Source organism: Zonotrichia albicollis, chromosome 7 (genome assembly GCF_047830755.1).
Source record: "Zonotrichia albicollis isolate bZonAlb1 chromosome 7, bZonAlb1.hap1, whole genome shotgun sequence".
Taxonomy (NCBI): Eukaryota; Metazoa; Chordata; class Aves; order Passeriformes; family Passerellidae; genus Zonotrichia; species Zonotrichia albicollis.
In genome coordinates this window covers 15,429,102-15,454,743 of record NC_133825.1, presented here as the reverse complement: position 1 = coordinate 15,454,743, position 25,642 = coordinate 15,429,102, and the positions used below count along the sequence as shown (strand labels likewise).

Here is a 25,642-nt window from a genome sequence, read left to right as displayed (position 1 = left end):
GAGACAGTCAAATTATTCTGTGCTGGTATAATAGTTCTGTACCTAGCCCTTACCATTCCATAGAAAATATAGATCCCTATTGGAATCAACCAGACAATATAAGTAGAACATGGAAGGCCCCTGATGGGTTATACTGGATTTGTGGACAGTGAGTATGCAGTCAGTTACCCGGAGATGGAAAGGGACCTGTAGGTTAGGAGTTATCCAACCCTCCTCCTGCACCCTGCCCTGCTCCAAGGGAAATCCACCAGAGAAAGCCCCACTTGATAAAGCCATGGGCAATAACAAGGCAAACCTAAACCTTTTGATAAGGGGCAGCTATAAATGGAGTGAAAATGAATGGCACACAAAAACTTTTACAATCTGGCTATTTGGGCTCAAAACAGATCCAGGGAATATAGAACTCCAAACTAGGCATTAAATGAATTGCTAAGACTGCAAAAGGTAATTGAGTGCAGTTGGAACAAAACAGCTACCCAACAAAGCATGCCCATGCTAGTAACAGTCTATCAAAGCTGATTGGCCTTGGACTGTATAATGGCTGAAAAAGGAGGAGTTTGTGAGAAATATAACACATCAAAATGCTGTCTAAAACTACATAGCAATGGAAAAGTGTTGATCAAAAGAAGCGAATTGTACCTGTTAAAAGTTGGAACCCCTTTGGGGAAATCTGGTCGTTTGTACTAGCTGGACTCATTATTGGAATTGTTGCCTAGACCATTTTTTATCTCCTGCGTTATGTATGTGAAAATACCATGTATTGAATTTGATCAAAAAGAGAAATAAGGGAATGTGAAAACCTGGATTTTTGGGTATGTAGAAGATACCAAGTTTCAGTCTTTTATTAAAAAGCACTAATCCATATGATCAAAAGAGAAAATGGGGGAAATTGTGCTAAATGAATATGATTCATGCTAATAATTGCAACTGTATTGATATTTTAGAAAATATTTGTTAAAAAGTAATAGAGGAAAAGGATATGTAATTAGTGTCATGAAACAAATGTTCACAGATGTTCATGGAAAAATAGGATAGAGGATGGAGTATTGAGATAAGCAATATTCTAAAACAGATTAGGCCTTGTGAGGAACAAAACTGGGACAACTCCCAAAGCAAAATTGGTCTTGGGATGGACAAAACAGGGATGATTCCAGGTATCTATGAAATAATAAGGCTCATTTTTGGAATATAATGATGGCTTCTATAACAAAAGACTTGGGGCACATGTGCATCCTGTGGGGTTGTTCAAAGGACAGTAAGGATGAGGAGAAGCCTTCTTCAGAAACAACCCCTGAAAAGCCAAAAGACCCCTCAGCAACAGGCTGAGCATTTGCTATGCAGTGCAGTGACACAGATTTCAATAATCGAAAACAGGAGGGGATTTACAGGAAATTATTTATGAGTATGTGTTAGCATACAGTATGTATGTTGTGTTTGAATCCTTTTGCCTTTTGTACATGAGGCAGGGTGAGAAAAACCCTCCCTGTACCCCGACCGATCCGTTTTGCTTATGGTTTATCCAAACCGCTGCCAAATTATTTTATATCTGCTTGATTATATTTGATTGTATTATTTTATATAAAATTGCTGCTTAATTAAAATTGTTGGATATCAATTTGAACCCTTCATCTCCCCATAGTTTTATGCGTTATAGGGAAAAAGTGTCTTTTCTCCATAGCTTACAAGAGTTTTTCAGCTTTAAAATCAAGACATCTCCTCGTCCCTCCCATTTGGGACTTAACTTCATCCTCACTGACCGTGATGTTTTCATGTTGTTCTTTTACACGTTCTTCTCTCTCACTCGAGTTAGGACTGAAACACTGAAAGGGTTTGTGTGCTGCTTGGAGCCTGCAGATGTTTGCCCTGACCCCGTTCCAGACCCGGAGCCGCGGCTGGGGAGCGGCTCCGATCTGATCAGCGCGGCCGGAGCTCAGCAGCAGCAGCAGCAGCAGCGCTGGGGCTGGGCTGGCTGGGACAGGGGCGGCTTCTCCTTGCCCTGCCCGATGGCTGCGGCCGCTTCTCTGCGGTAAAATCCCGATGCTGGCCTGGGGCTGCTCCCGGGGCTCGGCTGGGCCGGGCTGGGGGTGTAACAAGCAGTGAGATGAGAGCAAGGCCGGCTCCATTCGGCCCGCAGCATCCCCTTCTCCCTGCCCGGCAGCGGGGCCGGGGGAGAAGGGACCCAGCCCGGCCCCGTGGCAGCGCCCGCCCGGCTGTGGTACCTCACTCTGTGCCAGAAGGGGAAGAGGAAATTGCCGGGTTCCTTTGGTTTTAACAGTATCCTTCACAAAGGTATATTCAGCTGCTTAGTGGTTCAACAGACTTTCAGTTAGATAAAAAGCTTTTGTGTCACTTCCCTAAATTCTTCCTATGTCAAACTGTGACTCACTGTAGTGCTCTCTTGCCCACAGACAGTTTAGTTTCTGCTTATTATCTTGAAAATATGACTCAGAAAATACCTGAAAAAACACTATTCCTTTTCCTGGTAAAATATAAAAGTTTAATGAAGGAGTTTAATAGGAGACAAAGACAACAAAGCAGAGGTTACAGCTGGGTGTGTCTTGGCCCTCAGCGTGGAGCACACCTGCTAGTTTGGAAAAAAAATTATATAGCATTTCTATTGCATCAGCCTGGTGCATATGTTAATTTTTTCCCAAACTGGTTTACATGTCCCAAGAACTGTTTTGCATGGCTCCTCCTCGGGTCCTGCTTTTTAGAGCATGCACATTACTTGGTTGTGGTTTTGGTTAATTTTATCATCACCTTCAGTTCTTGGGCTGGGGTCCACACTGCCTTCAGAAGATGAGTGCAGATAGTTGGCATCATATGTTCCTTGGATATTATCTCAACCAAGCAGGCATTTTACCACAAGCATATCTAGATCAGCTATTTCCAAGTTTTAGTTAGCAACAGAAATAGAAACTATGTACTTTTAGCAAAGTCACATTAACACCACACTTATAGAATTCATTTTAATATATGCAAAAATCCAATACTAGAATACATACCTATAATACAGTGTTCATTTCTTTAACACTTTACCTGAAATAATTTTTTCCAGTTGATTTTGGTGTTGGAATCATTCATTGTAGCTACTCTCTGTACAAGGAAACCTTTAGACATGTTTACTCTTGCTGCCAGTAGAAGATACTTTTCAGTAATTTCTGCACTTTGCAGTAGTAGTCTTAGTATTTGTGTGCTTCAGTAGTGTTCATACACCCACACTTCATGTACAAATAGAATTGCCAAAAAACAAATATTTCAAGTGGAAACTAAAGTGTTTCTGGATTTTATGCCCCTTTGTGTGTCAGAGAAGGTTTGGTCTTAAAATATGAAAATCTGCGTCTGTTAAAAACAAAGAAATTTTACATTTATGTGTCACTAATTTTACCTCAGATATCTGTGACTCCTTATTGGTTTTGCCCCCTGAATGTGAATGCAATTTTCAGCACCAGCTGGGCTTTGTTGGAAATGGTATTGGGAACCCACAAGAAAAGTTCCTCATTTTAGTGGCTGAGACCATGGTGAGGTTTTTAGCATTTCCTTCTCTCAGGTGGGATCTGATGGCCCTGAGGTGGCCTTGTCTCCTCAGGGATTTCATGCCCTGAGAAAGCAAAGGCTGATGGAATGTGCTTGATCCTCTCCTGTCTAATGGGGAGGAACAGCACCCAGCAGAGCTGGAATCACCTTCTCCATTCCTGATTTCTGCTGCCAACAGATCACTGGGCTCTCTCAGGGTTCAGAAGTCACTTTTCCTTTTGGATGGATGGCCTGAAGGCACCCAGGGACTGCAGGTTAGGACTGCTTCAGAAATCCTTTTGGCTTGGAAGGATCCTTCTACCTGAGAGCTGAATGGGCTGTGCCAACCCCAGAGCAAAAGGGACTCACAGCAACAGAATTAAAGGCTGATGAGAGAACCCAAAGAATAGACTGTAACATGCAGAGCAGGTGAGAGAGAACCAAGGAAGATTGAAGACATCCGAAAAGTGGAGTCAAGCTGTCACCAGCTTGAAGATTGTTTAACTAATACTTTGGGTGGGGAGTTTGAATTGTATCATTTATTGATGTAATTGTCCTGTTTTAATAGATGAGAATCACAAGCATCTGTTGAGGGGAAGTACGCAGGGAACCATCAGAAGTATTGGGGCAGTTTCCTTAAGGACCAACAAGTAGAGCGAAACAATAAATTAAGGGCAAGACCAGGTTGGCCCGTGTTCACCACCAAGAAGATTCCATAGCCCTGCTGTGGGCAGCAATCCCATAGGCATGGCAAGGTGGGGGCAAGAAAGGCACCCCAGACCACTGTCATTGCTCAGCTGTCTTTTAATACAACAGGTATTAGAAGGCTAGTTGGCCTCTCTTCTCATCACTAACATACACCTGCTATGAGTAGCAGCCCCATGGACATGGTAGATGGGTGTAAGAAAGCCAAACCAGACCTCAGTGATCCCATTTTGTCCATTCCAAATAGGTGTGGCTGAAAAAAAAGTGAGATTTTGCCTTCTGTTCCCACTGTCCTCACCCACATCAACAGATACTAGTATGATTCATTAAATTTTGCTTTTTTGAGAAGTAAGAGCAGATTATCAGAATCAAAAATTAGAGCTAATTGTTTGAGACAAATGACACATAGGAAAAGAAAATGGGGTTTTATTTATAGATGAATATTGTGATGGCTTGCTCTCACAATTGAGAGGCAGCTATTACGGGTATGTGAGGAGAGGTTTTGTAGATGTAGAGTGCTGTTACTGTAAAATATCCTCCCCTATTCCCCTTTCCCTCCCCTTTGTAGCAGCCTCAGTTCCCAGGGCATTTGGAGAGGGCCGGCTCATTACCAGGAGGGGCCACAGGACAACACCTGAGCTCCAATCAAGGTGTGAGGAAGTGATCTCCACCTGTGGAGGGCAGAGGAGGAGCTGACTGACAAAGCTTTGGGAGGGGCTGAGGGCATAAAAGGCAGAGCATCCATTTTGTAAATGAGCCTGTGGCTGACAGTCACAAAAACCCTCCCCAGAGCTGTAATTTTTTCCTCATTCAGTCTGTTGTATTTTTTTAAGGTTAAAAAAACCTTTAAGATTTTAAAAGTGAGGGTGGTTTCTCATATCTTCCAAGGACAATCCAAAATTCTCACCTTCAGGCCAGTTTGTGATGATTTCCAGGAGCCCAGGGTAATTTGGATTTCCTACTGGAGCTTGCTGTATAATGTTATTTATAACAAATATAGGCATTGGCTTCTGCATTTATGTATTAACATTTGTTTTACAAGTTATTATGCATCAGAAAAATTCTGTTATAGTGCAATTTGTAATTACTGCTTTTGATGCAGTATAATCTGTCAGTTTATGTACTCACCCTATAGCTTTTATAAATAGTGGTGTAATAGATACTATCTTAGACCATAGCATAACAGAGACTGAAATGTTGAAATTATTGTTTCATGTAATGTCTCTGTCCCTCTGGGAGCCTCTCAGGAACCCTTGGCCAGTCCCCAGTCCCAGACACCGGGGGGGCAGCCCCGACCCCTCTGACAGCGGGGAGACACCCGAGGGTACTGAGGGCAGCTGAGCTGGTCGCCTTTGCAGCAGAGGAGACACCAGAGACATCGGGAGAAGATAAAGGGCCGACTCTTAGCAGGGATTAATCCAAGGTTTTATTCAGGGGCTCTGGGGAGCTCCTGCACCTTAGGGGCCTCCTGCTGAGGGCCCTGGGAGAGGTGTAAAGGTTACATTTAAAGGGAGGTGGAAACCGAAAGTAGATAACATTTTACTGACCAATGAGTGACCCTAAGGGATGGGCACTGGGGCATGGACATTTAGGACAGCGTATGGGGCAAGGCTTGGGGGGCTGACCCCTGGCCTCTGGCTGATCACTCAACGACCTGGACCGAAGCTTCTAGATGGAAGGGATGGGATGCTGAGTGATTGAAGAGAGCCAGAGTGGTGATTTGGGGATGATCTCAGCCAGGGAGAGGGATTACACAGGTAAAGGGAGGTGGGTACCATCTGGGATAAACCATTTGGGAAAAATACAGGGATACAAAACAAAACTACTTCAAAGAATTACAAAGTAAAAAACACACTACAGCAATGTAACTAACTCAGAAAATGGTGTAAAATAATTGATTTGCCACATTCAGGGACTTTCTTATCAGAAAGACAAGTTCAACAGAAATAAAAACCAGAACATGGAAAAAAAAGACTTTACGGACCCTCGTTATCAGGGAGTGAAAATACAAGAAGATAGAAACACAAGAAAAAAATTAAATATATTACTTTAAAGTACAAGATGGCCTGAAGACAAGTCTATTAGAATATGGTAAAAAACTCAGGCAGGCTATTCTCCTCACCGGAATAGGACCCCATGGGCAGGAGGGGCTCCCCTATTCTCCTTCAAAAAATCACTCACCAGAAAGGAGCAGCATTTTCCATAGGCACAGAGCGTTCCACGAGACTTCTTGTGGGGTCAGTCCCAAAGTCTCTCTGGAGAGCAATGAAGCCAAAGCTCTTCCAGTGGATGCTCAGCTGCCTTAAAGTCTTCCCAAGTTCTGAGATTCCGAGAAGCTTCTTGGGGCTGCAGAGTCGATCAGCCACATGTTGGGTGCCAAAATATTGGAATATGATCCCAATATTACCAGATGGAACGTGCCTGGGCTCATGTGGCCCCTGCTGCTGGACCAAAGGCGGCAGCTGTGGTGTTTCACCTCAGAGACACCTTTGGCTGGCTGGATGTTGCAGATAGACACTTGGGACGAGTCCAGGCAAGCAGGAACTCAGTATTACCTCTGGTGCGAAGTGAAGAGAAAAAGGAGATGGATTCTGATGTAGGGTTTAATCCAGAGTTTTATTCCAAGGTCACAGATCTCTGAATCCTGTAACAGCTACAACAGAATGCTGACAGCATGGTCTCAGTGTCCTTTTAAGCTCGGGGAGAAGGGGAAGGGAAGGGATAGGTGTGCCACCAACCAGGTGGGAAGGGCGGAGTCTCAGGGGACAATGACACTTAGACAGGCCAATGACCCCAGGGCTGCAAAGCATCTTTTGAACTTCTGCCAATCACATGACGCCCTTGCTGGAAGGTTAAGCTTGACATACAGCACTTAGCAGGAGGTAAGGGGAGGGGAAGGGAGAAGGTATTGCCACACCTGGGAAAGGACTGGGATGGCTAAAACAGGAAATTGCAACACACTGCAACACAAGTCAAAAGTTAGAAAAGAACAAAACATGGTGTAAATTCAAAGTCATGTCTGAATTCTGAAAAACTCGTATAAATATGCATGTCGCTCTAAAATATGGAAAACACAGTTTAAGTTAACTGTGTGCAAATATCCCAGGATGGGATTTTAAACCGTTATGAACTTTTACAAAAAGTGTAAATACTGAGCCATGTTTCTCACATATAATGAGGGCAATGCACTCACTGCAGGCAGCATCGGTGGCAGGATGGATTGCAGAGACTTTTCCTTTGCAGCCCCAGCCCAGTGTTGGCACTGGGGATGAAGAGGCACTGAGGTGACCCTGAGAGAAGTGCAAGGCACAGGGTGCAGCTGAGGAAGGACAGCGCTGTGCTGGGCTCAGAGGAGAAGCTGGCACTGCCCAGCGTGGAGAAGGTCCTTTGTGCAGTCCTTGTTACAGGGGAGCTTGGGCCTTGCTGCAGACATACGGCCGCCCACTGGAGCAGTTGACACTCCTGAATCTCTCATCAGCCAGGTACACACACTCGGAATTGTCAAAGACAGGAGCCCTGCAGGGAGGAGCGGAGGCAGCGCTGGCTGCCAGGGGAAGCCCTTGTGCCCCTGTTCCCCCAGGCCCTGCCCGGCTCCCCGGCACTCACCGGGAGCTGTAGCTGCTGCCGTCCCCCCAGTGCAGGCGCTCGCCCCGTCTGCGCAGCCCGAGCCAGAAATCGCCGTTCCCGCGGAGGCGGAAGAGCAAATACTGCCCAGGAGAGAGGAGTGGGAGCTGCCCCGGCCCCTCGGGGGGACACGGGCCCGGGGCTGCCCCCGCACGCCGGGGCTCCTTCCCTGCAAGGCCCCGGCCCAGGGCTGCAGCCCCGGCCCTGCGAGCACCGAGCCCGGCCCAGGAGCGCCCCCAGGCTGCCCTCAGCCAGCCCACACCGCCCGCAGCCCCTCACTCACCATGGCCTCCTCATCCTTGGCAATGGCCAGGGAGGCATTGAGCTCGGAGCACCGTTCCTGACCCTGCTCCCATGTGCCATGATATTTTGAGAAGTAGTAGCAGACCCCCTTGTGCCCAACCCACTCAAAGGGACAGCCCAGAACACACTGTGGAGTTGCAGGTGTGACTGGAAGCTGTGGTGCTGCAGGGGGAAGAGGAGAAGCTCTGAGGATTCCCCTGTGCAGGGAGCAGGGAGCCCGCTCTGCCCCGAGGGGCTGGGCCCAGGCTGCTGCCCCTCCCTTACCTGCCAGCACAGCCACGGCCGCCCCCAAAGCCAGCACCAGCACCAGGAGCAGCAGAATCAGCACCGCCGTGCCCACGGGATGGCACCTGAACCATTCACCTGGAGCAGGAAAGAGCTGCTGGCTGCCAGAAGCAGAGCCGGCCCTGCAATCTGCTCAGCCCATGGCCAGGGAGCAGAGCAGGGAGCCCTGAGGCAGTGTGGGCCTCCCTCTGCTGGCAGCCAGAGAGCCAAGAGCCTGGCCACAGGCAGGGACACAGCTGTGGGCACAGGCAGGGACACAGCTGTGGGCACAGGCTGCAGCAGGAGAACTGCACAGCCTTGGGGGCAGCTGGGGCTCTTGCTTCCAGCCACGGATGGGGCCCAGCAGAGCACAAGGCCTCTTCCAGACATCAGGAAACAGCCACACACCTGCCAGCCCTGGCCTTGGGAGGGGACACTGTCCCCACCCTAGAGGGCACAGGGGTGGCCGTGTACTCACGTAGAAATCTTCTGTGTCTATTCCCTGTTGCCGATTGGTCCTGCAGGGGCTCATTCGCAGCTCCAGGAATGGAGCAGAATTCACTGTCCTCCTGGTCACAGCCGGCATCTCTGTGCCCAGAACAAACAGCACCTTGCTGCAGAGACATCAGGAGTGCTGGCAGATCATTTGGGGGCTCGGCCTCGGGAACAGCTTCACAGCTGCGCTGATGGCACCCTGAAAGGGACACGATGAGAGGTCACTGCTGGTGCCAGCCCTGCAGGGGCTCAGGAGGGCGGTGGCAGCTGTGGCGGCGCTGTCCCCACTGCCCAGAGGAGCAGCAGCAGGTGCGAGACAAGCACAGCCTCGAGCTGGGGCAACACTGACCGCGGGTCACACCTGGGCTAAAGCCACTTCCCAGCTCCACTGCCACCGCAGTGGCGCCTTTTGGCCGTTTTGAGCATTCAGCGTGCGGGAAAACAGTGAGGGGCTGGTGGTGTACGGCGAGGGGAGAGAGGAGGGTCGAGGGCCGCAGCAGGGAGACCCCCAGGAGCAGCTTCCCCGGGGCCGAGGTTCTTCTCCAGGTTCTCCAGTGCGGGTCCCTCTTTATTAGTGCGGGTTTTTCGGGATAGGAGCCGTCGCAGCCCTGCCTCCTACAGAGCCTTTGTAGTTCAGGAAAATAAAATGAATCCCAATTGTCTCTGATTTCCACCACCTGCTTTTTCTCCCCTCTTTTCCTGCATGGATTTCACAGTTCTTTTTTTTTCCTCCCACAGAGCTGGAAAGCAAAATGCCCGCCTGCCCCATGGCCATCCCTGCCACCTTGCGCCCCTCCAGCCTTGTCCCTCTTTCTCTCCCCTTTACTTTGCACCACTTTCTCCCTCCTCCTCCTCTCCCTGCCAGCTGGCAGCAAAGCCATTTCGCCCACTGGCACCAGCTGCCTCCTGTCCCTCACTCCCATTTTGCCCACTCTGAACTCCTGGATCCGCCTGCCCGCGGAGCCGCAGCCGCCGTGGGGCCGGGCAATGGTGCAGGGAATGCTGCCAGGGATTCTTGGGCTGGGCTGGGCCAGGCCAGGTGCCCGGTGCCACCAAAAGCACTCTGTGTCCCTCTCCTCTTACGCCCCGGCCCAGCCTTCTCAGCCTGCGAGCTGCTGGCCCGGGGCAGCTGCGGCTCGGAGTCCGCCTGCCGAGGGGCAAGAAGAGCAGCCCCGGGCTGCTCACCATTGTGCCCCGCATGATTCCCTGCCCCGGCGCCTCGGAGCCCGGGCACACCGAGCGCCGGCACGGCCGCTGCGGCTCCCTGCCTGGGCACACGGGGGAAGCCGGCACCAGGAACTCGCCAGAGCCCCCCGGCCCGCAGCGAGCCCCGAGCTGGGGCAGCACCGACCGCGGTCCCACCTGGGCTGGAGCCGCCGCCGAGCTCTGCCGCCGTCGCTCCGCTCCCGGCCAGACCCACCGGGCACGGCCGGGGTCGCCGTAGGTTGGCGCCGATGTGGATGTGGGAGGGATTTTGGCCAGTTTGACCAAACAGCGCGCAGGGAAGCTGCCAATGGGAGCGCGGCAAAGGGCGTGGAGGGGGGGGGGGGGGGGGGGGAGCCGGTTTGGGGTCATTAAACAGGAAAGTTGTCAGGGAGCCAAAGATGTCGGAAAAAGCGAAACACCCTGCATGCCCGTTCGAGATCCAAGGCAATCCGCGCGTGCTGCCAGGGCTCATGAGTTACAGCTGGTGAGTGAGTGAGTTTTCCAGGAGAGAGACTTTACTAGATTTGTTGTTTATGAATAGGGATGAGCTGTTGGGAGATGTGCTGGTTGGAGGCCTTCTGAGGCAGGTGATGATGAAATCGTAGTTGTGAAAAATGCGTGTATATTACGATTGGCTTTTCGCAAATATGAAAATGAATATGTGAATATGAATATGAATATGAAAACGTGTTGTGTTAGAAAGTAATGCTGTATTAATTCTCTTAAGTACTGTGTTAAATATAGTTTTAGGTTATAAAAATTGTTAAAATAGAAACGATGCTATGTAGGATACATTTTTAAAAGAAAGGACTCGCAGCGAGACAGCAGCCACAGGACACCTAAATGTTTCAGACAAGAAGAATTTATTGCCAGCTTATCAGAAGAAACGAACATCTTCCCGCCTCGAAGGCGCTGTTGGGATTTGGAGGAAGAATTTGACAATGACCAGACAAAATCCTGTCTTTAAATGGAATTTATGCATCATGTATGAAGTGTATGAATATGAAACAGGCTATTGCTTTTAAGGGTTAATCCTTTGTTAACGGGTGTCCTATTTTCGGGCTCATGCTGCCCAGAAAAACGTACCCGGACGTCTTTGTCTTTATTGTCTCATCTTTTCCTAATTCAAATTGTCCAAATTATTATTACTCTAATTGTATTACTATTTTTATAACCATTTTATTAGTATTAAACTTTTAAAGTTTTAAAAACAAGTGATTGCTGTTTTTCACAATAGCGTTCTTGATATTTGGTGATATTGGGAGGAATGTCAACAAGACTTTTACACTGGACTTTAGGAGGGCAGACTTTGGCCTATTTAGGAGACTTATTCAGACTTCCTGTGGACACAGCCCTTAAAAACAAAATAGCTCAGGAAGGGTAGGCATGCTTCAAATCAGAGATCTTGAGGGCACAGGAACAGACAGTCCCTGTGTGCCCAAAGAGGAGTCAAGCAGGCAAACTTCCAGCCTGGGTGAGCAATGAGGTTTTGAAGGAACTCAGGAATTAAAGGAGGATGTATCATCTTTGGAAGCAGGGTCAGGATTCTCAGGAAGTATTTAAGGGGGCTGCTAGAGTAAATAGGAAAAAAATTAGGGAGGCCAAAGCTCAGTTTGAACTTAAGGCGGCAAATTTTGTAAAGGATTCCAAATATATTAATGGTAAAAGGAAGGGTAAGACCAGCTTTTATTCTTTTTTGGGTGCAGGAGGGAACTCAGTAACTGCAGATGAGGAGAAGGCAGAGGTGCTCAATGCCTTCTTTGTCTCAATCTTTAGTGGGAACACAGCTTGTCCTCAGGACAAGTGTCCTCCTGGGCTGGTGGATGGTGCCAGGGAGCAGAAGGGGCCCCCTGTTATCCAGGAGGAAGCAGTCAGAGAACTGCTGAGCTGCTTGGATGTTCATAAATCTGTGGGCCCAGAGGGGATCCACCCCAGGGGGATGAGGGAGCTGGCAGATGAGCTTGGGAAGCTGCTCTCCATCATTTACCAACATCCCTGGCTCACTGGGGAGGTTCCAGATGGCTGGAAGCTGGCCAGTGTGACACCCATCCACAACAAGGGTGGGAAGGAGGATCCTGGCAATTCCAGGCCAGTTAGCCTGGCCTCAGTGCCCAGTAAGGCCATGGAGCAGTTCATATTGATTCCAGCAGGCAGCACTTCCAGGATGGCCAGGGTGTCAGAGCCAGCCAGCAGGGGTTTAGGAGGGCTGGGTCGTGTTTGACCAAGCTGGTCTCCTTGCATGAGCAGGTGACCCTGCTGGTGGGTGCAGGAAAGGCTGTGGATGTGCCTGTCTGGGCTCCAGCAAGGCCTTTGGCAGTGTCTGCCACAGCTCCCTCCTGGAAAAGCTGCAGCCCAGGGCTGGGACTGGAGCACTCTGTGCTGGGCTCAGCCCTGGCTGGATGGGCCAGAGAGTGGTGCTGAGGGTGCTGCATCCAGCTGGGGCCAGGCACCAGGGCTGTCCCTCAGGGCTCTGTGCTGGGGCCAGCTCTGTTCAGTGTTTGCACTGACCCCGTGGATGAGGGCATTGAGGCTTTCATTAGTGAATCTGCAGAGGACTCTGAGCTGGGAGCTGTGTCCCTCTGTGGGAAGGTAGGAGAGCTCTGCAGAGAGACCTGGTACTGTTGCATGGAATGGCAGAGGCCAAGGAGATGAAGTTTAATCAATCCAAGTGCTGAGTGCTGCATTTTGGCCACAATAACCCCTGCCATGCTCTGGGCTGGGGACGGTGTGGCTGGGCAGTGCCCAGGCAGAAAGGGATCTGGGGGTGCCGGTGACAGCCGGCTGAACATGAGCCAGCAGTGTGTCCTGGTGGCCAGGAAGGCCAAGGGCTCCTGGCCTGGATCAGGAATGGTGTGGTCAGCAGCAGCAGGGAGGTCATTGTGCCCCTGTGCCTGGCCCTGGTGAGGCCACACCTGGAGTGCTGTGTCCAGCTCTGGCCCCTCAGCTTGGGAAGGACGTTGAGACGCTGGAGCGCGTCCAGAGGAGGAAACAAGGCTGGAGAGGGGCTGGGAACACAAACCCTGTGAGGAACTCCTGAGGGAGCTGGGGGTGCTCAGCCTGGAGAAAAGGAGACTCAGGGGTGCCCTCATCACTCTGTACAGCTCCTGAAAGGTGGCTGTGCTCTGCTGGGGTTGGGCTCTTTCTCCAGGCAGCACTGACAGAACCAGAGGGCACAGCCTTAACCTGCACCAAGGGAAATATAGGTTGGATATTAGGAATAAGAGGGTTTTTTTTTTTTTTTTGCATAAAGATTGATAAAGAACTGAAATGGCCTGCCTGTGGAGGTGGTGGATTCAGCATCCCTGGATGTGTTTGAAAAAAGCCTGGATGTGGCACTGGGTGCCAGGGTTTAGCTGAGGTGTTGGGGATGGGTTGGACTCGATGATCTTGGAGGTTTCTTGTAACCCAACCCAGAGATTCTGTGATTGTGTGAGCGCGGGCAGCCGCTCCCTCGGCGATCCCAGCGCAGGGGGCACACGGGGGAAGCCGGCACCAGGAACTCGCCAGAGCCCCCCGGCCCGCAGCGAGCCCCGAGCTGGGGCAGCACCGACCGCGGTCCCACCTGGGCTGGAGCCGCCGCCGAGCTCTGCCGCCGTCGCTCCGCTCCCGGCCAGACCCACCGGGCACGGCCGGGGTCGCCGTAGGTTGGCGCCGATGTGGATGTGGGAGGGATTTTGGCCAGTTTGACCAAACAGCGCGCAGGGAAGCTGCCAATGGGAGCGCGGCAAAGGGCGTGGAGGGGGGGGGGGGGGGGGGGGAGCCGGTTTGGGGTCATTAAACAGGAAAGTTGTCAGGGAGCCAAAGATGTCGGAAAAAGCGAAACACCCTGCATGCCCGTTCGAGATCCAAGGCAATCCGCGCGTGCTGCCAGGGCTCATGAGTTACAGCTGGTGAGTGAGTGAGTTTTCCAGGAGAGAGACTTTACTAGATTTGTTGTTTATGAATAGGGATGAGCTGTTGGGAGATGTGCTGGTTGGAGGCCTTCTGAGGCAGGTGATGATGAAATCGTAGTTGTGAAAAATGCGTGTATATTACGATTGGCTTTTCGCAAATATGAAAATGAATATGTGAATATGAATATGAATATGAAAACGTGTTGTGTTAGAAAGTAATGCTGTATTAATTCTCTTAAGTACTGTGTTAAATATAGTTTTAGGTTATAAAAATTGTTAAAATAGAAACGATGCTATGTAGGATACATTTTTAAAAGAAAGGACTCGCAGCGAGACAGCAGCCACAGGACACCTAAATGTTTCAGACAAGAAGAATTTATTGCCAGCTTATCAGAAGAAACGAACATCTTCCCGCCTCGAAGGCGCTGTTGGGATTTGGAGGAAGAATTTGACAATGACCAGACAAAATCCTGTCTTTAAATGGAATTTATGCATCATGTATGAAGTGTATGAATATGAAACAGGCTATTGCTTTTAAGGGTTAATCCTTTGTTAACGGGTGTCCTATTTTCGGGCTCATGCTGCCCAGAAAAACGTACCCGGACGTCTTTGTCTTTATTGTCTCATCTTTTCCTAATTCAAATTGTCCAAATTATTATTACTCTAATTGTATTACTATTTTTATAACCATTTTATTAGTATTAAACTTTTAAAGTTTTAAAAACAAGTGATTGCTGTTTTTCACAATAGCGTTCTTGATATTTGGTGATATTGGGAGGAATGTCAACAAGACTTTTACACTGGACTTTAGGAGGGCAGACTTTGGCCTATTTAGGAGACTTATTCAGACTTCCTGTGGACACAGCCCTTAAAAACAAAATAGCTCAGGAAGGGTAGGCATGCTTCAAATCAGAGATCTTGAGGGCACAGGAACAGACAGTCCCTGTGTGCCCAAAGAGGAGTCAAGCAGGCAAACTTCCAGCCTGGGTGAGCAATGAGGTTTTGAAGGAACTCAGGAATTAAAGGAGGATGTATCATCTTTGGAAGCAGGGTCAGGATTCTCAGGAAGTATTTAAGGGGGCTGCTAGAGTAAATAGGAAAAAAATTAGGGAGGCCAAAGCTCAGTTTGAACTTAAGGCGGCAAATTTTGTAAAGGATTCCAAATATATTAATGGTAAAAGGAAGGGTAAGACCAGCTTTTATTCTTTTTTGGGTGCAGGAGGGAACTCAGTAACTGCAGATGAGGAGAAGGCAGAGGTGCTCAATGCCTTCTTTGTCTCAATCTTTAGTGGGAACACAGCTTGTCCTCAGGACAAGTGTCCTCCTGGGCTGGTGGATGGTGCCAGGGAGCAGAAGGGGCCCCCTGTTATCCAGGAGGAAGCAGTCAGAGAACTGCTGAGCTGCTTGGATGTTCATAAATCTGTGGGCCCAGAGGGGATCCACCCCAGGGGGATGAGGGAGCTGGCAGATGAGCTTGGGAAGCTGCTCTCCATCATTTACCAACATCCCTGGCTCACTGGGGAGGTTCCAGATGGCTGGAAGCTGGCCAGTGTGACACCCATCCACAACAAGGGTGGGAAGGAGGATCCTGGCAATTCCAGGCCAGTTAGCCTGGCCTCAGTGCCCAGTAAGGCCATGGAGCAGTTCATATTGATTCCAGCAGGCAGCACTTCCAGGATGGCCAGGGTGTCAGAGCCAGCCAGCAGGGGTTTAGGAGGGCTGGGTCGTGTTTGACCAAGCTGGTCTCCTTGCATGAGCAGGTGACCCTGCTGGTGGGTGCAGGAAAGGCTGTGGATGTGCCTGTCTGGGCTCCAGCAAGGCCTTTGGCAGTGTCTGCCACAGCTCCCTCCTGGAAAAGCTGCAGCCCAGGGCTGGGACTGGAGCACTCTGTGCTGGGCTCAGCCCTGGCTGGATGGGCCAGAGAGTGGTGCTGAGGGTGCTGCATCCAGCTGGGGCCAGGCACCAGGGCTGTCCCTCAGGGCTCTGTGCTGGGGCCAGCTCTGTTCAGTGTTTGCACTGACCCCGTGGATGAGGGCATTGAGGCTTTCATTAGTGAATCTGCAGAGGACTGTCGACGGAAGGAGACCAGGACATCAGGTTGATCATCACAGGCCCAATTTTATTGATCAGCACAGCGGGTTAAATACAGTTCGTAATTAACTTCATGCATATTGCAAAAGTTGAGCTCAGGATTGGTTAGTTACATATCAGCAGTTACACCTACTTTTACATTCCTATGGTCCTACTTTTGATACTTTCTACATATTCTTAGGAGATATTCAGGACTAATCTCTACTCCCTTTCTCCATGTTGCAGCAAGGCCACTGATTGCAAGCTGCTGACATCTCCTTTCAGCTTGCTGACTGCTGATTTCTCAGCTTGACCAGTGGCAATATGTCAGCATGGCCTTTCTCAGCTAACCAACTATTAATAAAGCTCTCCACATTAAAGCTCTCCACATTTCCCCCGTTTTCTTCTTGTGCAAGGAAATTAGCTTGCCAGGTTTTTGCTATTGTACGGCTGACCATGTTTTGAATGCAATTAAAAACACAAGGCAAAATCAGCAAAAACAGTAAAATTACACCCAGCAGACCTATAGCATAGATCACAAGGTTTCTTAGCCACGGTCCAAGTCTTAAGCTTTTAAGCCATTCGTCAATTCCTAAACCTTCTTCTTCCTTCAGATTGTGAAGTCCCTGTTGTAGTTCTTTTATCTTACTGTGAATGGACACCGAATGGTCAGACAGATTCATGCAACACATTCTCTCAAATTCTTCACATCTATGTCCTTGTGCTAAAAGCAAAAAATCTATGGCAGCTCTATTTTGCAAAACAGCATGGTTAACACTCTGCACATCTGTGGTTAGCATGTCTAGGATTTGTGATGTCTTGTTCAGTTCACTCTTTGCTCAGCACCCTAATTGCTTTGCTAAATTCATAGCCTTATTGGCAGATCCTCCCGGCAAGATAGTTGAAACAACCACTTGTTTGAATGTGCCCCAAAATTGTGGATCTCCTATCGAGCTGCAGTCTAAGTCATGTATGCTACGTCTCTTTCTGTTTGAATTTTGACTCAGCTGCATTAGCAAGGACACATTAGGATGAAACAATGACAGTTTACCCAAATAACAGGGTTCACCCTGTGGTCTAGCTGGTATGCCATTCCATGCTCTGTCTCCGCAAATTAAAAATATTCTCGTGGGTAATTTCATTGGTGCAGTGATTTTTGTGCTGTTACATTTACTGTAATGCTGCGGAGAGATTTCACTCACATTCAGGAATGAATCTAGGGTGGTTTATGTTTCTTTTGGTCGGTTTGAAGACTTAAAACTAAACTATCCACCAGCTGTAGTGTTAGACAAACTGGCGTTTGTACTGCCAAAAAGGTCCAATTCCTCAGGAGGAGAGTGCAAAGCACAGAATACGCTGCATTTCTTTCCCATAGAGCTTTCCTTAATTGTACTAACAACTCATACAATCGTTTATTATTCACTTCCTTAATTGCTGCTTCCTCTATTCGTTTGGCTACTCCTGCAACATACATAGAGTCTGTAACCACATTTAAAGGTCCCTGTAAGTTGGATACTGCCCATACTACTGCCAACAATTCCAAAGTTTGTAAACTATCCGCAGGGTCTGCTGTGATGATTTGATGTTTCCATTGTCCTTTTTCTTGCCAAGTGACAGCAGCACGCCTTGACTTCTTTCCTGCATCTGTAAAGGCTGTAATAGCTCCTTCTATAGGGCATTCTTCTCTCAAGGGTCGAGTAATCCAGTTCCATTCTGTCATCCATTGCAAAACTCTAGGCACTAATTTGCTGGTATCCACTTTTGCAGATGATGTCAATAATGCTTCCTGTAAATCCTTTGAGTTAATCAGGTACCAGTCCAAGGTTTCTTTTTCCATAGTCAGTCTAATGGTAGCAGGTTCTCTACCATCCACTTCAAGAATTCTGAGACGCCCCTTTTTGATTAATGCAGCCAATTGTTCAATTTTTGAACATATTGTTTTCTTATGCTGTAATGGTGGAGACAACCATTCCAACACCTGTATCTCCCCCATTTTCTCTTGTTGTTGAGAGAGAGCACTAAGCAGGTGGCAAGGGCTATTCCAGATAGTAAGGTCAATAGGGTGGTCGAGTTGTCGACGAGATACGTACTCCTGTTGTACACAGTCACTGATTTGTTGCAAGGCAAGACGATGCTCCTGTGTCAGGCATACAGGAGTAGTAGGGTCAACACTCTTTAATAAAGGCCGCAGGGTTTCTAACAAATGATTCGGTATTCTCACAATAGGCTTTAGCCACTGTAAGTCCTTCAGCAACTTCTGTGCATCATGTAGAGTCTTAATGTCCAGTTGTAACTCTAATTTTTGAGGTATCACTTTTTGATCCATCAAAGTCTATCTTAAATATTTCCAGGGCTTTGTAGTTTGAATTTTCTCTGAAGCAATATCAAGTGAATATGAAGCAAGGGTATTTCTAATAATGTCAATCTGCAAAGAGGAAAATGGTTGTTGCTGTGCAAACAAGATCATGAGCATGCATAAGGCTATCCTCTTTTAGAGGCCATTGCTTAACCATCACTGGTGTATCTGTTTTCCAGGTGAGTGGAATGGGGAAAGTCTAAGCAATGGCAATTACCTCAAAGGGTGCTGATTAGTTAACACCACTCCCAGTTGTGTTAAAATGTCTCTTCCAATTAGGCAGGAGACTGTAGGAGGCAGTTGCACAATTGAAAACACAGCAGATATTTGTTGATCCTCAATGGACACAGACAAAGAAGGCGACCTGCTTGCTAATGTAAATCTTCTTACTCCGGTGAGCATGTTTGCTGATGGGAATAGAGGCCAATGCTGTGGCCATGCCTCTGGAGAAATAATGCTGGTATCTGCTCCTGTATCTAATAATCCATTAAGGGTTATGCTTTCATGCCTATAAGTAACTGTGACCTTTTGCTTTGGTCTGTTTTGTAAATCTACAGTTAAAAGTGTAACACCAGTAGAGCTAAAACTCTTTTCATCCCATGCTTGTTCAGTAAATGGTTGTATTCCAGAGGTCATTTGTGATAGTGGTATCAATTGTGCAATACGTTGTCCTTTTGTAATTTTAATTGGAGGATAGAGGGTGTAAGCCATAATTTGTATTTCCCTTGTAAAGTCTGCATCAATAACTCTATGCAAAACAAATAATCTCAACATAGTTGTAGAAGAGCGTCTTAATAATAATGCTCCACATGTTTGTCCATTTAATATAAGAGGACCCTTTACTCCAGTTGGTATTTTCTCAGGAAGATTGGTCATTATTATTATTTCTATTGCGGCAGATAAGTCTAAACTGAGGCTCCCTGTTGTTGCGGGTTGCAGGCAGGAGGTGGCTGCGATGTCGCGGCAGCTGGTGCCGGTGTCTCTGATGTCACGGCAGCTACTTGTGTTTGGGCGCGGCCCCCGTGAAACGCGCTCTGCTGACAGTTTCCCGACCGCCGTCTACCAGCTGTGGTGTTGTGGGAGCTGGATCGGCAGTGAGCCACTTCGGAGAGGAGCAAGAGCAGCTAACACCTGATTCTGAGCAGCTAACACCTGATTCTCATTAGACTCTGCCTGCTTTTGTAACCCCAATCCTAACTCCTTTATAGCATCTACTAGAAATGCCTGCGAAGCAGTTGGCATTAATGCCATTCGCTCTAATGCTTCCTCAATGGTCCAATTTGCTCCCAAAGTAGATAATACTCTTTGGGTTGCTGGATTACTATTTTGAAGGGCACACTGCTTCAATATCGCCCCCTTAAGGAAGTCTGCCACACCGGCCCGATCTATAGCAGCAGCCGCCCTATCGATAAAATTTCCAAATGATTCTTCTCTACCTTGCTTAATACTCATATAAATTGGTAATCCCCCTGGCTCTTTAACCATATCTATCGCTGTACGCATCAATCTCATAGTCTCTCTAAGCTTATCTGGTCCCAATATCATCTGTGCTTCTGTACGCAGAAATGCTCTTAATCCCATAAGTTCATCCACTGTCACTCTATGCAATGGATCTCCCGGAGCCCGTTGTACAGCAACTGACTCATTTACTAATGCTTGCCAATGTGCATTAAACAATAATTGTTGATGCTGAGTAAATATTAAACGCACTATCCCTTTTAAATCATTTGGGCATAAAATCTGAGTGTTAAAGAGATAATCTAACATTTGCTTAACAGGTTCACTTTTTACACCAAACTGACTAACTGTAGAACGTAGCTGAGCTAACAACTTCCAATCTAAGGCAGAATATGCTGCCACATTATGCATTAAATTCCCCTGTGCATCATATTGTGGTGTATAAGTAACAGGACATGCAAGACTAGAAGCAATTTCTACGGCTTCACCATCTCCTATATGCATCGCTTCTTTTGCCAAAGCAGACCAAGCTTCCCTCCTTTGTTTAGCCATTTCTCCCCATAGATCACGGTGTGCCCCTGGGATGGGAGCTGGCTCTTTGGAGGTGCTATGCTGCTGGCATTTTAGTGCAGGCACCGAGTTTTCGCACGGGGAAGGCAGTAAAGCAGAGGCTGGCTCGCGCGGGGGAAGGGACCCCCCCGCTGGGGCTGTCAGTGAAGCCGGGGCTGGCTCGCGCACAGCCGGAGCCGGTTCGCGAGGGGGAAGGACCCCCCCGCTCCCCGCCGGAGCTGTAACCGGAGCCTGCTCAGGCAGAGCCGCCGCAGGCAGAGCCGGTGCGCGCGGGGGAGAGTATCCCTCCTCTGCTGGAGCTGTAACCGGAGCCGGCCTGCCCGGGGGTAGCGGCGGAGGCAAAGCAGGAGGCGGTGGCGAAGCTGGCTTGCTCCCACCCCCACCATCCGACCCGCCTGAAGCCGGCAGTGGAGGCAAAGCTGGCTTGCTTTTACCTCTCCCACCCGGCTCGCCTTCCCCCTCAGACAAGGGAGGCGCAGACGGTTCCGCACTTTCTAAAGGCATGTCCTCAACACCACTATGCTGGGGATTTTTAGGCATAAGTATCTTAGTTACAGAAGGTGCCAAGGGATCATCCTCACGACCATATCCTATATTCCTCTTATGAGCTTCTGTAGCCCTTTCTGCTGCCTTTCTCTCAGAGACCTGCTGAAGCAATGCATTATACACCACCCGCCATAATTTCTCAAACTTTTTAGCTGATTTATCCCCATCTAACACAGAGTCCATTAACACCTCTCCAAAATTTTTCCACTCTGAAAGCTCATGTACTGTATGTGGGTTAGTAAACATACCTATAGAATGACCATAAGCTAACAACCCCGGTAATTCCTTTTTTAAATCTATCTCTTTTACCCCTCGCTTTTCTAAATATGAGGAGAATAAATCATATGCCGCTTGCCTATCTATACCTATTCAGTGCGCACTGTTTGCAACTCCAGGCTCCTGCGGCACGTAGGTGGCTTGAGTCACGGATGTGAACCTCAAGGGTGCTTTTTATAAATAATCCAGTCTTTGTAAATAATCCAGCGCCGTCCCGCTGCTAGGACCCCCACCCAACTTCCGGACCGTGGCGAGTTCCCTTTTTTCTTTGTAATCCGAGAAAAAAGGACAGGGGTTCAACGTTGCCGCATCGTTGCCCGCAGCGGTGCTCACAGCGTTGTTGCCCACATTCTCCACCATTTGTCGACGGAAGGAGACCAGGACATCAGGTTGATCATCACAGGCCCAATTTTATTGATCAGCACAGCGGGTTAAATACAGTTCGTAATTAACTTCATGCATATTGCAAAAGTTGAGCTCAGGATTGGTTAGTTACATATCAGCAGTTACACCTACTTTTACATTCCTATGGTCCTACTTTTGATACTTTCTACATATTCTTAGGAGATATTCAGGACTAATCTCTACTCCCTTTCTCCATGTTGCAGCAAGGCCACTGATTGCAAGCTGCTGACATCTCCTTTCAGCTTGCTGACTGCTGATTTCTCAGCTTGACCAGTGGCAATATGTCAGCATGGCCTTTCTCAGCTAACCAACTATTAATAAAGCTCTCTACATTAAAGCTCTCCACAACCTGGAACTGTTGGATGGATGGGCAGAGTCCAGAAAGATGAAGTTTAATAAATCCAAGTGCCCAGTGCTGCATTTTGGGCGCAATAACCCCTGCCATGCTCTGGGCTGGGGACGGTGTGGCTGGGCAGTGCCCAGGCAGAAAGGGACCTGGGGGTGCTGGTGACAGCCGGCTGAACATGAGCCAGCAGTGTGTCCTGGTGGCCAGGAAGGCCAAGGGCTCCTGGCCTGGATCAGGAATGGTGTGGCCAGCAGCAGCAGGGAGGTCATTGTGCCCCTGTGCCTGGCCTTGGTGAGGCCACACCTGGAGTGCTGTGTCCAGCTCTGGCCCCTCAGCTTGGGAAGGACGTTGAGACGCTGGAGCACGTCCAGAGGAGGCAACGAGGCTGGAGAGGGGCTGGGAACACAAACCCTGTGAGGAACTCCTGAGGGAGCTGGGGGTGCTCAGCCTGGAGAAAAGGAGACTCAGGGGTGCCCTCATCACTCTGTACAGCTCCTGAAAGGTGGCTGTGCTCAGGTGGTGTTGGGTTCTTTCTCCAGGCAGCACTGACAGAACCAGAGGACACAGGGTTAACCTGCAACAATGAAAAGATAGGTTGGATATTGGGAAGAAGGTTTTTTATATAAAGAGTGATAAAGAACTGAAATGGCCTGCCTGGGGAGGTGGTGTAGTCACCATCCCTGGATGTGTTTAAAAACAGCCTGGATGTGACACTGGGTGCCAGGGTTTAGTTGAGGTGTTGGGGCTGGGTTGAGCTCGATGATCTTGGAGGTCTCTTGCAACGCAACTCAGAGCTTCTGTGGTTCTGTGAGCGCGGGCAGCCGCTCCCTCGGCGATCCCAGCGCAGGGGGCACACTGGGGAAGCCGGCACCAGGAACTCGCCAGAACCCCCCGGGCCTCACCGCGGCCCCTCCGCCCGCAGCGATCCCCGAGCTGGGGCAGCACCGACCGCGGTCCCACCTGGGCTGGAGCCGCCTCCCAGCTCCGCCGCCGCCACTCCGGTGCCGGCCAGACCCACCGGGCACGGCCGCTGCCGCCGCTCTGTTAAAGCTGATGTCAGTGTGGGAGGGATTTTGCCCTTTGGATTATTCAGCGTGCGGGAAAGCAGCCAAGCGCGGCTCGGAAGCACGGCCTGGGACCGCTGTTCGGAGGTGTGGCCGCTTCCTCGGGGTTCCCGCTGCCTTCTCCGGGATCTGTTCCTTCACCGTTCCGGCGCCTCCCGTCGCTGCCAGCCCGGATTCGGGATCAGAACCCGAGTCCCTTTGGCCCGGCTGAGCGCAGTGCAAACCCCCTGCGGTGGCGGCAGGCCGAGCCCCGAACCCCGGGCGGGTCCCAGCTCGGCTCTCCCCGCTCGGCTTTTCCCTCGCTGCCGCCGACGCTTTCCCCGCTCCCGGGGCTCGGCTTTGCCCGCCGGCTCCGCTCGGCCCCGGGCGAACTCACTCTCTCCCCCCCGAGGCTCCCCAACCCTGCGGCGGGGCGAACCCCCGGCATTTGCCGAAGGGCTCTGACTGCCCCTGGTTACTGAAGCCTCACGCTCCGTGTGCGAGAATGCCGTAAACATGTGCTGAAATGCTTTTTTAAAGTTCATCTTGAGTTTTTCGTGAACTCTTATTTCTCTGGGAATTGTTACTGGAGAGATTCAAAGGGGTAAATCCAGTCCATTATCATTATCATTATCATTATCATTATCATTATCATTATCATTATCATTATCATTATCATTATTATGTGCAGAATAACAAAATCGAATTTCTTTAACAGAAATGCTGATAACATTTACCATATGCTGTTACACTAAATACAATCTCGAGAAGGTCCCTGTTTGTTGGACAGTTGCCAAATTCTAAGTTGTTGTTTTTTCAGTATAACTGCCCTTTAAAAGTCGGAAGAAATTTATGGTTCCTTAAAATTTGCAGCTACCATGTTTTCTCAATGTTAAATTACATAGGGTCAAGGTATTTCCTACACTTTCTGATCGCTCCAGTAAATCCATCAGGCCACTATTTCAGCCATGCTTTGTTCAGTGCCTTTTGCTATTAATCGCATCAGACTAAGTTACATTTTGTAGTACCCAGAACATTTAAGGATATTGATTGTTAATTCTGTTCTAGTTTATTTGAATATGATTTTAGTGTTTTTAGGATGAAGCAAAGACAGATCAGAGTAATGTTACCTTTATTACTCTATTGAGTTAATTTTTTTACTAATCATTTATGTCAAGGTGGATTTCTGTCAGGTTTGAGTGTTGCTGAGTTTGGACAAGATCAGGTTTCAGTCTTCTTCAATATAAGCCATTTCTTGTTGTATTCAAATTTTATTAGGATCAATTATTATTGAGTATGCAAAATGGTACTTTAAATTCTCTTAAGTGTACCTCTAATGCTACTGAGGTGACACTGAATTACACTGCAATCGATTATAAGTCCAAACGTAATTTCGTTTAAATATGTTTGTTTACATTGCAAGATGTGGTTATTTTCTTCTAGAGATAAGACAGATCCCACTGAAACAGCTGTGATGAAACACTGACAAACACCTGCTTTTGGATAGAAGAAGATACAGTTTGTTGGGCCCTTGATGCTCTCACTGATTGCACAGGTGTCACTGCTGCACTGCCTGACAGGATCATTGACTGTGATCCCTTCTGGTTTATCTCCCACAGATAACACAGGAGAGTGGGTGGTTGTTCCACATTATGGCTGTTATCCATTGTAAGCTGTTCAGTGTTTCATTGCTATGGATACAGGAATGCTGGAAGAATATTGTCTCCAATTCCTGAGACAGTCACTGCTGATGTATTGGTTCCATCATGTGAATTCACTCATTTTTATAACAGGCATTATTCATAAGACACCATTGCCTTATTTATAGCTGGCTTTTCCTGAACTTTGACATATCTTTGTGTGACTATCTACAAGACATGGTGTCACTTTGGGATCTCTCTGTTTTGCTCTGCAGCTGCAGGTGCATCTCTTTGAACAGGCTGTCTGCAGCCGTTCCCTGCACTGCCTGCTCAGCCTTTAGTCCCTTCTCTTGTTCCAGCAGGGTTGCTGTGCCCTGACCCAGGGCTGTCTCATGATTTCCCTGTGTTTTCAGAGTTCCAGGATGAGATCTCTGGGCTCTGTCAAAAGCCTCATCTGAGCTGAGCTCCTGTGGTCTTTCCTGACCCTTTTGTGCCCCATCCTCATGGGACAGGGCTGTGACCTGCTGAGGGCAAGGCCGCTCCTGCTCTTTGTGAATCAGACACAGCCCCAGGTATTCTTACAGAAAGGGATTTGCCTCAATTTATCCTCCAAAAACACGGGGAAATGCAGTTTCCCTCTTCAAATTCCCTCAACAAACGACCACTCTGGGGGCTTTTGCACATCTTTTTCATCTGTGAAGGTCCATTCAAATGGAGGGTCCCCCTCGATGGAACTCCTACAGTGGCACATCAAGAGGTTCCTCTCAAGGGAAACCCTTTCAGACCAAGGACAGCCGTGTTTGCTCTCAGTTTGAACCTGAAGATGATGAAAATGGGGCTCTTTCCCTCAATTCAAACAGCACCATAAAGGGTTTCTCCTTCCGTTTAAAGATGAAAATCATGGAAAATTGAGGTGCCACTAAGGG

General features: G+C 48.7%; 1 protein-coding gene across 1 annotated transcript in view; it reads right to left on the bottom strand.

Annotated features, from left to right (window-relative positions):
* Positions 1–2,497: 2,497 nt before the first annotated feature.
* The window catches only part of LOC141729645 (C-type lectin domain family 2 member B-like), a 100,870-nt gene continuing 77,725 nt past the window's right edge, over positions 2,498–25,642 (bottom strand). Inside the window, exons 4-6 of the mRNA XM_074544394.1 lie at positions 8,129–8,310; positions 7,828–7,928; positions 2,498–7,737 (exon numbers count right to left, since the gene is read on the bottom strand). Coding sequence (XP_074400495.1) covers positions 7,623–7,737; positions 7,828–7,928; positions 8,129–8,310 — 398 coding nt within the window. The 3' untranslated portion in view covers positions 2,498–7,622. The remainder of the gene's footprint in view (positions 7,738–7,827; positions 7,929–8,128; positions 8,311–25,642) is intronic.